The 12,570-nt window shown below is 40.4% G+C and overlaps 1 protein-coding gene across 6 annotated transcripts in view; it reads left to right on the top strand.

The window, feature by feature from the left end:
- Window positions 1-12,570, top strand: part of Mast2 (microtubule associated serine/threonine kinase 2) — a 104,954-nt gene that overhangs the window by 68,072 nt on the left and 24,312 nt on the right. For 4 of the 6 annotated variants that reach the window (XM_050131369.1, XM_050131368.1, XM_050131367.1 and 1 more), the window contains 2 exons: window positions 9,069-9,144; window positions 10,498-10,518. In XM_050131369.1, coding sequence (XP_049987326.1) covers window positions 9,069-9,144; window positions 10,498-10,518 — 97 coding nt within the window. The remainder of the gene's footprint in view (window positions 1-9,068; window positions 9,145-10,497; window positions 10,519-12,570) is intronic. The other 2 variants (XM_050131371.1, XM_050131370.1) reach the window with 1 other exon arrangement.

The following is a 12,570-nucleotide window of genomic DNA, read 5'->3' as shown; positions in this document are numbered from 1 at the left end:
GCAGTAGTTTTTCATTTATTAGTGATTATACACATTAAACACACTTACAGTACCATGTAGAACATTTCTGCTACTATACCTGTTTTGTTGATTTTCTTCAAGTGTTGAACTAGCTTGCATTCCTGAGTTAGTTCTCCTTGGTCATGGAGTACATTTCTTTTTAAGCATCGCTAGATCAAGTTGTTAATAATTTATTGGTAACTTTGCATTTGTTCCTGAAAGGTAATAGTCTGTGGTTTTCATTTTTGTGTTTTTCCTAATTTGGGTATTTGGTAAATGCTGGCTTCAGAATGAACTGAGGTGTATTCTTTACACTTCCTTCTTCTGGAAAGCTTGTGAAGAATGGGTATAATTTTTTGTGAAATGTCTGAATTTACTTTTGGAGCCTGGCCTGGAACTAGCTCTTGTAGACCAGGCTGGCCTCGAACTCACAGAGATTCACCTGTCTCCCGAGTGCTGGGATTAAAGGCGTGTACCACCACCACCTGGCTTTTACCTGTTTCTTAATATGGAATAGTTTGTCAAATTATGTCTTACAAAATTAGTCCATTTAAATTAGATTATGAGATTTGCAGATATAGAATTCTTCATAGTATTTTTATTAATACTTTTATTTCTTGAGGTTGTTAGTGATAACCAACCCTTAATTCCTGATCCTAGTAATTTGTCTGTCTTCTTCCCTGCCTTTTGTGTTCTCTCATGTGCTCTTCCTCAACCTTACTTTGATATTTAGTTTGTCTTTTCAAATAACCAACTTTAGGGTTATGTTAATTTTTCTCTATTTCTTGTTTCTAATTTTATCATATATCTGGATTTTATTACTTTTCTTCTGCCTAAATAGTTATTAATTTGATTTACTTTTTTCCCTACTTTCAAAAAGTGTAGATTTAGAACATGAGTTTGAATTGTCTAATCTAACATGCATCAGTGCTTTGGAGTACTGACTTCACTGTGCAGCTCACAAATTTTGATAAATTGTGCTTTTATTTTTATTTGAAGGGTTTTGAGGCTTAGATAATGGATACTTGGAGAGTTTTCCAGATATATTTCTTTTATTGTTTTCTAACTTAGTTCATTTTGTTCTAAGAAGATATGAAATAATTTCTGTTCTTTTTAGCTTGGTGAGGTATATTTTGTTACCAAGAATGTGGTGTCTCTTGATCATTGTTTCATATGAACATTGAAAAAGTATGTAAATGGTTATTTTATATTCATGTGATTTACTATGATGAGCTTGACTAAGTCTTCAGTAGCCGCCGTTTCTGTTGGATGGACATTCAAATTTCTAACTGTTATGTCATCTTATATCACTCCTGATCCTGTTAATTTTTGCCTTATGTGGTTTGATGCTCTATTGTTTGGCAAATACAGTTTTAAGACTTGGCATACTGGAGCTGGAGAGATGACTCAGTGGTTGAAAGCATCCAGATTTGGTTCCCTGGTGTGCTCTTCTCCATGGTGGCTTGTTGAATTAGGAGTTCGAGACCAGCCTGGTCTACAAGAGCTAGTTCCAGGACAGGCTCCAAAACCACAGAAAAACCCTGTCTCGAAAAAAAAAAAAAAAAAAAAANAAAAAAAAAAAAAAAAAAAAAAAAAAAAAAAAAAAAAAAAAAAAAGTGGGACTGCAGAGATGGCTTAGTGGTTAAGAACATTTGCTGCTCTTCCAGAAGACCAAGGTTCACAACTGGTCAGCCTCATTGTGTGGCATTCCCTAGAAATTCGCTGAGGCTGGGATACTGAGAGATTATCTATGAGGACATTGGAATCACTTGTCAAAAGTCATGATAAAGAGAATGTTAGGAATTCAGGAGTAAAAGTATTTACAGTGAAAGGTATGTGAAAAGGTGTATGTACTGTACACTTAGGTGACTTCAGCAAGGAGTAGTTTCTGATGGCATAATTTCAGACCTGGGTATTTTTATGACAAAGGAGGGAGAATACCTGGAAGGAAATGGAAAGCTAGCAAGATATTTAGGTCCAGTGTCATAAGGGCTGTATGAAAGAACTGCAGAGGAAGCTGCCACAGCTGGTAGTCAAGGTTCAACCTGAAATGTTAAGGGCTATAGTATACATACTATCAAAAATCAAGATGATGCCTTCTAAGATAGTCATATAATAAGGTTTTTTGCAGAGTTAGCGCAAGCAGAGGCAACAGATGTGTAAGTATCAAATAGGATGCTGTATTTAAGAAATTAAATGTGCATCCTTCATGGTGTGTCTTTCCAGATTATAAAATGCTAAGCAAACTTGGTGAAGACAGTAAACAAGTCATGGGAGGGCTATAAGTTGTATAAAGAGTTAGGATATTAATATCTCTTGGCATTTATTTCTTTTAATTAATATCTCGAGGCATTTATTTCTTTTACCTAAGATCTGTGGACTGTGAACGTTTTTATGAGGTCTGTAAGTCTCCTAAAGTTGTATTGCCAGTTTTACACATATAACTTCTTCATTTTCCTGGAAGGAGAGTTTATGAAATTTTTCAAAGGTTGTTTCTTAATCTAAAAGTTTAAAAGTTTACATACTTAATTTCTTTCTAGAACAATATAGAAAATAAATTTAATAGAAATGTAGTAAAAGTCTAGAAAAATTAGGACCACAATATTCTTAAAGTGAGCATTTACCACAGCAGAAAAAAGATTTTGGGGCCTTGGAGAGATGGGTTAAGAGCCATTGCTGTTTAATCCCTGTGAACTGGAGTTCAGATCTTACCACCCCTGCTGGCTGACTCACAGATGCCCCTAATTCCAGTTCCAGAGGATCCAGTGCCCTCTTGTGGCCACTGGGAATGTGTGCACATAGATACAATTTTTTTGTTGTTGTTAAAGCAGAGCTGTTCCTTCTTTTCAGCTTGCACTACATTTTTTCCATGAGTATATAATTATATGATTAAAAATATCAAAGTTAGGGTTGGGGTGGTGGCTAAGTGGATAAGAGCACTGGCTGCTTTTCCGAAGACCTGGGCTTGATTCCTAGAACACACAAGGTAACTTAGAACCATCTGTAGCTCTAGTTCCCGGGGATCCAAAGCCCTTAAAGTTAAAAAAAAAAAAATTCAAAGTTACTAAAAAGAGGGCCACAGCTGACAATTGGAAGATCAGTGAGGAGGTCGTTATCATTGTCAAGGTCTAAGAGGTTATTAGTAATGGAGAAATACATGAACACAGAAAATGTAAGTGGCCAGATCAACTGTGTGCAGTGCCTCCATATTTCCTGCTTGGGTAATTAATGGGTAAAGATACCATTAATTGAGACAAGGAATCAGTATCAGGAAGAAGAGATTCAGAACTCTTTTTCTAGAGTCCACATAGACACTTGAATTATGACAGAAGTTACTTATAAAGTAATTTGACTACTTGAAAATTAAGAATTTCTAATTATTAAAAGATACCCCAAGAGCTACGAAGAGAGTCCCTGTCTCAAAAAGAAATTGAAAAAACAACAACAAACTCCAAAGAGATTGAAAAAACAAGCCATGAAATAGAAGGTAATTATGACATGCATGGCAAAGGGCGCTAGATCCAGAACCCTTGTAAGTAGCATGGTTGAAAAATAGCTAAAGTCATATATAAAAATGTGCATTGATTTCATTAGTAATTGTGAAATTAAAAATAAAGTTACAAGGTTACTTTCCTCTGTGACCACCAATAATGACTTAATAAGTGATCAAGGATGTGTGTGTGTGTGTGTGTGTGAGAGAGAGAGACAGACAGACAGACAGACAGACAGACAGACAGCTAAGGGTGTGTGTGTGAGAGCGAGAGAGACAGACAGACAGCTAAGGGTGTGTGTGTGTGTGAGAGAGAGAGAGAGAGAGAGAGAGAGAGAGAGAAAGAGGGAGGGAGGGAGGGAGGGAGGGAGAGAGAGACGGACATTATCCTGGTAGTGGGAGTATAAATTTGTAGAACCATTTTGCATGAAGGTTGTCACTTTTTACATAAAGTTGAAAAAATGAACAAACTAGAACACAAAAGGTCACTTCTCATATAATTCTATTTCCATGACATGTCCAGAATAGGCATTCCTTAGGAACAGAAAGGAGCCTCCTGGTTGCCAAAGGTAAAGGGGATTAAAGAATAACTACTGTAACAGGCAGAGTTGTAAAAGAGATAATTTTAATTAAACTTTAAAAATATTTTTAAAATAACCTTCATTAAACTTTTATTAAACGGGGCTGGAGAGATGGCTCAGTGCTTAAGAGCGCTGCCCGCTCTTCCAAAGGTCCTGAGTTCAATTCCCAGCAACCACATGGTGGCTCACAACCATCTGTAATGAGATCTGGTGCCCTCTTCTGGCCTGCAGGCATGCACACAGACAGAATATTGTATACCTAATAAATATTTTTTTAAAAAAAATTTATTAAACTTTCTATTTGTGTCTTTCACATCATTCTCATCCTTTTGTATCTGCCCTCTGACCTTGCAACCTCCCCCACAAAATAAAATTTAAGAGAAAAGAAGAAATAAAAAGGAAAAATTTCATCATGGAAGCTGTAGTGTGTTGACTGCGAGCATTGTCCCACAGCAGTATTGTGACATAGTGAGCCACACCGTAAACCCTTCTATCCATGTATCTTTACATTCAAGAGTTTGTTATCAAGAGTTGTTGGTCTGGTTTGAGGCCTTTGGTTTCTGTTGCACTATCAATACTGGGTCCTCACTGGTGTATATCCTGTTTTTGCTCTGTGTCCTGGAGATCCTGCAGCTTTGTCTCTGTGGAACCGGCCCATTCCCTTGCTTCAACAGATCATTGATGGGGTGGATGCTGGGGTAGGTCAACTTATAACCTTTTTCTGGGCCTGGTTATTTGCAGGGTTAGCCATCCTTCCGACCCCGCTTCACCACCAGGGTGAGCTCTCCAGCACTGCCCTGGCTAGTTCACCCTTGCAATAATGAGCAAGGGGTGGGACCAGTTCTCCTGCTTTCATGCTCTCAGGGTTGACTCTCCCACACCTACTCCTTCTGGGCCAGCTCTCCCACCTGCCTTCACTGTAGAGGTGCAGGGAGGGGGCATCTCCATCTCTCCCCTGCCCATGCCACCATATGGCATTTAAGAGGTGGGACCAGATTTCCCATGCTCGTCCTCTCCCACTGACTCACTTGTGGGTTACCCTCCCATTAACAGGATCAACTGTGCTGTCCTGTCTTCATGAAATGAAAGACAAGTGTTGCTGCTAGTAAAGGGGGAGGGTCAACTCCCTCAACAGCTAGAGGCAGCAAGAGGGAGGGAGGGCATCTCTCCCTTGCCCCCACCACCGCATCACAGATGAAGGAGCAGGTACTAGCTATGCCCTTCTCATACTGTCAGGGCTGGTTCATCAGTGCTCCTGTCTGCAGGGTCAGCTCTACTGTGCTGCCCAGTCGAGGCCCAGGCCCATTCCATTCTCCTGAGCACTGCAGCTAGTGAGGAGCTGAGTCAGGTCCCCCACCTCCTGCAGGTGTCAAGGGACGAGGGGAGAAGGACATCTTCACCCATGTCACCACATGACAGACAAGAGGAGTGTGACCTACCCTTCCCTTCTCACACTCTCAGGGCCAACTCACCCAGGCTCTGTGAACAGGGTCAGCTCTATTGTGCCCAGGTGAGGTGTAGGAGGATGCTTTCCTCCTGAGTGCTTCAGCCAGTGAGGATTGGGGCCAGCTCTGTGCAGCTCCATTCTCTTGTCCTTCAGTGGTATCAGGAGCCTGGGATATCAACAGAAACTGCAGCTGCCTCAGAGCCATGAACCCCGACTTGGGCCCCAGCAGCAGCACAGGCCCAGGTTTATAAAGTCCTAGACTACCAAGCTGTAAGGAACCCATGATTATATCTCCTTGCTTTACAAAAGCCCTTTTTTCCCCCTAAACTTTCACAGGCCTCCCATACACGCACAATATACACACTATAGCCTCTCATATATTAATTAAAAACAAATTCCAAAGATTTCTTATTGTTTCTTTTACTAACTTAACATAAATTTCAGGGGCTGGAGAGATGGCTTAGAGGTTAAAAGCATTGCCTGCTCTACCAAAGGTCCTGAGTTCAATTCCCAGCAACCACATAGTGGCTCACAGCCATCTGTAATGGGGTCTGGTGCCCTCTTCTGGACTGCAGGCATACACACAGACAGAATATTGTATACATAATAAATAAAAAAAAAAACATTATAAATTTCAGCTGGGTGGTGGTGGCGCACGTATTTAATCCCAGCACTCAGGAGGCATAGGCAGGAGGATCTTTGTGAGTTTGAGGCCAGCCTGGTCTACAAGAGCTAGTTCCAGGACAGGCTCCAAAGCTACAGAGAAACCCTGTCTCAAAAAAACAAAACAAAAAACCCCAACATTATAAATTTTATTGTGAGCAAAAAAAATATTATAGCATTTGAATCTTTTAAATATATTGCATTTTATTATGGCTCTGAATATGATTGTGGTGGTTTGAATGTAATTGGCCCCCATAATCTCACAGGGAGTAGTGGCACTACCAGGTGGTGTGGCTTTGTTGGAGTGGGTATGACCTTGTTGGAGGACGTGTGTCACTGTGGGGGAGGGCTTTGAGGTCTCTTCTGCTTAAGCTTCCCTCAGACTGTTAGTCGACTTTCTGTTGCCTGCAAGATGTAGGACTTTCAGCTATTCATCCAGCACCACGCCTGCCTGATTACTGCCATGCTCCCATAATGATGATAATGGACTGAATCTCTGAAACTGTAATCAAGCCCTCTGATTTAAATGTTTTCCTTATAAGAGTTGCCATGGTCATGGTGTCTTTTTACAGCAGTAGAAACTTAGTTAAGGGGGCTGGAGAAATGACTCAGAGGCTAAGAGTACTGACTGTGGAGGTCCTGAGTTCAATTCCCAGCATCCACATAGTGGTTCACAACCATCTGTAATGAGATCTGGTGCTCTCTTCTGGTGTACAGGCATACATGGAGGCTGAACACTGTGTACATAAGAAAGGAAGGAAGAGGGAGGGAGGGAGGGAGGGAGGGAGGGAGGNGAGGGAGGGAGGGAGGGAGGGAGGGAGGGAGGGAAAGAAAGGAGTAAGAAAGAAAGAAACTTAGTTAAGACTGATATTTTTCTGTCATTGAAAAGATTGTATATTCTACTGGTGTTTTGTAATGTTCTATGTCAGTTGGGTGAAATTGGTTGTTAGTGTTATTTAAGTTGTCTATACTTTATCTCATTTGTTAATTTATTTGAGCAGTATGGACTAGTAGGTATTCATATTTTAGTCTGAATCCTATTTATATCTCTTTAAGTTGTTTAGCTATGGCCATTGAAAAGAAGTCCCTTCATTTGGTTCCTGTTCTCCTATGAAACACTCCCAATGGTGCTGTTTTGTTTCTGATTTCACTTTGTAGTTGATTTGTGACTTCCTTGTCCTCTAACACTATGAAATACTCCCTGCTCATCTGTGTTTCTTATTTAAGTCTTAGAGTCAGCTATTTCTTCAAGAAACTTAAATTCTTTGTAGAGGGGAGGGTAGTATAGAAGCGAAGACCTGAGTGACAGCTTTGCTGTCAGCGCCGTCTTTCTTAGCTGACGGGTTGGGTATAGCTTTGTTCTGTGCACTGACCTGTGTGCACATCTGTAAATAGTCCTAAGCAGACATCTGTATTTATTCGACACATGAGTTCTTCCTGATGTTTCCAACTCTAATCTACTATGATATGAATCACTCCCATTTGCTCTCTTTGCTGATCTATAGATTTCCTTTTCAACAGTGAGAAACCTAGCTCCAACCATCTGCCATCCACATATTTAATTATTTGTTTACAGTACACACACGTGGTAATGCCAGAATTGTTCATCTGTTTCCTGTAGGAAACAACTTTTGTCACTGAAATTCAGAACTTCCTTTTGTTGTTCCCTTTGCCTTTAGTCTTACAGATTCCATTTCTAAAGTTTCTTATGTCAACAGTTTTTCTTCCACTTCTTCAATGACATTCCTTTATGCATTTGTTTTGTTTGGGGTTTTTGTTGTTGTTGTTGATTTTGGGGGGGGTTGGTGGGCTTGGTGTTGTTGTTTTTTGGGGGGGGTCTTTGGCTTTGTTTTTTTGGGCAGAAAGGTGATTTCAAGACAGGGTTTCACTGTCAAAGCCATGGCTGTCTGGAAACACACTGTACACCAGGCTGACCTCAAACCCAGAAATCTAACTGTCTTTGCCTTCTAAGTGCTGAGATTAAAGGTATGTGCCGCCACCACCTGGTGCTTTATGCATTTGTAATGTGGTTAGATTCTCTTTATTTCTTGGGATCATCTGACATTTGCTTATCTTACCTGACTCATTGGCAGCCCATAGTCTCAGCTACTTGGAAGGCTATGGCAGGAGGATCACTGAAGCTCAAGAATTTTAGGCCATTTTAGGTATCTTAGTAAGATACACACACTTCACTTCAAAAATCAAAATGTCAAGTTGTGAGTAAATCCCTGGCTGATGCAAAAGGACTGAGAGTTCAAAGACAACCTGGGCTTCTGTCTCAAAATGCCAGTACTAGCATAAAAGGAAAACACATTACTTTGTTCAAAGGTTCTGAGTTTATTAGTTAGGAAGTTAACAGATCCACATGAAAATTAATTGAGTAAATGGTAATTGAGGAGGTTGCTATGCTTTTCAGACCTCAGCGTTTGGATTTCCAAGACATTTTATTGGTATGCTTCTATCCTGAATTCCTTCCAGAGATCTTCTGTTTTCCCTTAAAGTGTGTACATTTCTGCTTAGCCCCTTGGATGCAGGGTTCAAAGATACATGTGCAAGTAACATTTAGATTAGGCATCCTGTTGTCTTTACAAAGATATTTAAACTTCTGAAATACTGTAAATTAACCTTTTCCTGGGAGGGCAGGAAGTATATAAATTTCTGCTGCATTTAAAATGGGTGTCAGAGAGATATAGGTTGTCACAGGCATCTTGAGAGCAAGAGAGAAATATCTCTGGCCCATCAAGCTTTTATAAAGAGTCATAAACTGGTGATGAGAAAATAATTAGATACACTAACTTAATACAAGAGGAAAATTACACCAGTTACACCCCATCCTCACCTCTCACCCACAAAGCAAGCCTCACAGGGGTTTCTTTTTCTACCACAGGTAACAGTCCCTTGGACAGCCCCCGAAATTTCTCTCCAAATGCTCCTGCTCACTTTTCCTTTGTTCCTGCCCGTAGGTAAGTTGCTTGAGAACCTCCTCTGATTGGCATATGTGCTGCTTTTTTGTTTGTTTGTTTGTTTGTTTCTCTGTGTAGTCCTGGTTGTCCTGGAACTTGTTCTATAGAGCAAGCTAGTCTTGAATTCAGAACCGCCTGCCTCCTGAGTGCTGGAGTTAAAGGCGTCACCACCACTACCTAGTCAAGGAAGTAGTCTTTAAAGTAGAAATGCTCTTACGTCCAAAGCTGGGGCTTTATTATTTTTTAATGGACTTTCCCATTTAAAACTAAAGACTAACTCTAACAATAACTCAAAACCAAACAAGCAAACAAACCCCCTAATTTAAAACAAAAATCCCACAAACTTGAACTTTGGCTAAGAGAGAATCTTAGAATACATTCTGAAAAGAAACCACGTGTATACAGAGTCTTAGCAAAAGGTCTGAAGAGACTCTGTTAGCTTAGACTTCTCCAGAGGCCACTTAATGTGGTCTAACAATAGGTGGAGCTGTCAGAGTTGCTAGGAGAGGCCAGAGACAATACTCTATCACTTGCAAACAAGAGAGAAATGGGATGTATCAAATCCTTCCAAACTCAGATGATAAGTAAACCTATAGTCTTTCTGTACGCACACTTGAGCTCCCAGATCAAAGCTGAGATTTATAATCCTTACATTTGGAAGGCAGAGACAAAGTAGATCACTGTATAAGGCAGGCTATATCCTCTGTGTAGTGAGTTCTGAGCCAGCCAGGGCTACATATGAGACCCTGATTTAAAAAAAAAAAAAAAAAGAATAAAAACAACAAAGCTGAGAAGAAAGGTATGTCAGGTCTTTGTAGCTTCTTGGAACTAGATGGAGATACAAGGTAAGAATGTTACTTTGGATTCTTCCTGTGATAGGAGCACATTTTCTTATCTATCTGAGGCTAACTCAATTAAGGTTTAATGAATGATATGGATTATATTCTTAGGGCTCAGTGCCTTGTTTTTAGGAATGTGTAGAATTAATCTTTTTCTGTCACAGTCACTTTGAAATCAAAACTTGAACTATATAATTATAATCTTGGATGAGGACAAAAAGCAAGGAGTTTTGATGGCTGATAGTTCAAGGACTTGGCAAGCACACACATCAGCCAGGAGGCAGTGGTGCATGTCTTTAATCCCAGCACTCAGGAGAATTCGAAGCTAGCCTAGTCTACAGATTTGAGTTCCAGGGTAGCCAGGGGTACACAGCGAAACCTTGTCTTGGGTGTGTTGATGGGGGAGGGGGGTTACTTTCCTAAAAGGTGTAGCAAAGAACTGAGGCAGCCTCAGTTGGTAGAGGACTTGTTTAATATCCATAAAATACCACATGTGTACATCTTTTCACTACAGCCATGGCCACAGAGCAGACAGGTAATAACGGGTATGATGGGATCACGGGATGGGCTACTGCTGTGCATGGCCAGTCAGTGTAGCTTGTGATTTCTGTGTTTGTTGGGGGAACTGGTTGTGATGATTTCTTTTCTGAATGTGGTTGTGAACATTAAGCCTTTCTGGTAAAGAGGCCATATGGGATTTCCGTGCTACCTGTTGGAACTCAAGACTCAGAAGGCTCATAGTTGGAGGCAAAATTTGCTGAATAATTTCCAAACTTTCAAGTCTAGGGACAAGTCACCTTCATTCTCACTTCCTCAGACTTCCCATGAGATGAGCAGGGGAAGCAGACATCCAGTGGTCGCATCTAATACTGACTTTGGTCCCTGCTCTTTAGTATATATAGAGTAGAAGCTGTCTTGCAAGTGGTTTCCTTTTTCTGTAGAGCAGTGGTTCTCAACCTTCCCTTTAATACAGTTCTGCATGTTGTGATGACCCCAAACCATAAAATTATTTTCATTGTTACTTCATAACTGTAATTTTGATACTGTTAGGAATCATAATGTATATATTTGTGTTTCCAGTGGTCTTAGGTGACCCCTGTGAAGGGTATTTTTCAACTTCCAAAGGAGTTGGAATTCACGGGTTGAGAACTGCTAATCTAATAAAGGATTGAAAATCACCTGTGAAAAAAACAAATGACAAGGTCACAGGAAATCTGTCCCTGCGTTATACTTGACTAATCTTTGTCGAGTTCTTTTTTTCCCCCCTGAACTTGATTGGCTTTCTTATAGACCACCCAGGACCCATCAAAGAAGTAAGAAAGAATATCATGTTTATCACCTTTCTGGACACTGTTTTGCCTCAGAGACTGAGTTCCAGCAGAATTCTAATTTCCATGAGCTGCCTGTCTGAGTAGCATGAAATTTGAATCCTGTGCATGTGGCATGAACTTCCAACTTTTCCCTTTACAAATCATGGTAGAAAAGCTAAATAATATTGGTGAGAATTCGGAGGAATACTTGAAAAAGAAAAGCTCACTGGGCGGTAGTAACTGTTGGCTGTTTATGACTTTGGAGAAGACTTCCCTCTGTTTTCAGAAGGATGCCCCTAATGCTCTCAACACAAGGAACCACAGTTCTGTACTTTATTGTCATGGAGGAAAGTTAAGCAGATATCTGACCTGCAGCTTTTATAACATGGATGCGTGATTATTTGTCTGGATGGTGGAATATGGCGTAAAGTAATCTTTTTTAATGCTATTTATTTATCAGGTGCGCACGCACGCATGCATGCTATAGAGTGCAAATGGAGGTCAGAAAATAGTACTTATCTCCTTATCATGGGTCCCCGGAATCAAACTCATGTCATCAAGGTTGGTGGCCAGTATCTTTACTGGATGAGTCATCTCACCAACCGTGTAATATACATTCCTTTTTTTAAAAAAAAGTTTTGTTGTTGTTGAGACAAGGTCTCACTTTATCGTCCAGGCTGACCTAGAACTTGCTGTGTAGACCAGACTGCTCTTCAACTTGCAGAGATTCTCCTGCCTCTGCCTCCTAGATGCTGGCATTAGAGGTGTACACTGCCATACCTGCCTTTAAAAAAATCTTTTTATGAACCATCAAGATGACTCAACCAAGTGTAGGTGCTTGTTGCCAAGCCTGATGACACTTTTGATAGCTGGGCCCTGCATGGTAAAAACAGAGAACCTATACCTGCACATTTTCCTCTTACCTCCACGTACATGCTGTGTCATATAGGTGTCCACACACATGGACATTCATGCACACAACAGAAGCTAAAATATAATTTTTTAAAAAGCTTTAAATTTATGTGTGTGCTCACGCATGTGTGCGCACATTCTCTCATGTGCATGGATAAAACTGTGGAGGTCAGAGGGCAACTTGTAGGATCTTCTTCCAGTATATGGGCACTGGGTTCAAACTTAGGTTGTCAGGCTTGGTGGCAAACACCTTTACCTACTGAATTATCTAAATAACCCATAACTAGTACTCTTATTCAAAGTCATAGACTCTGTAGTTTTGGTAGCTAGCTCTGAAATAAAAGTCACATAGCAAGTCCCATATA

This window comes from Alexandromys fortis, unplaced genomic scaffold (genome assembly GCF_014885135.2).
Source record: "Alexandromys fortis isolate MF-2015 unplaced genomic scaffold, M_Fortis_MF-2015_v1.1 scaffold_369, whole genome shotgun sequence".
NCBI classification, from domain to species: domain Eukaryota; kingdom Metazoa; phylum Chordata; class Mammalia; order Rodentia; family Cricetidae; genus Alexandromys; species Alexandromys fortis.
The sequence above is the reverse complement of the archived record's forward strand: the minus strand, read 5'-3'. Positions and strand labels throughout refer to the sequence as shown.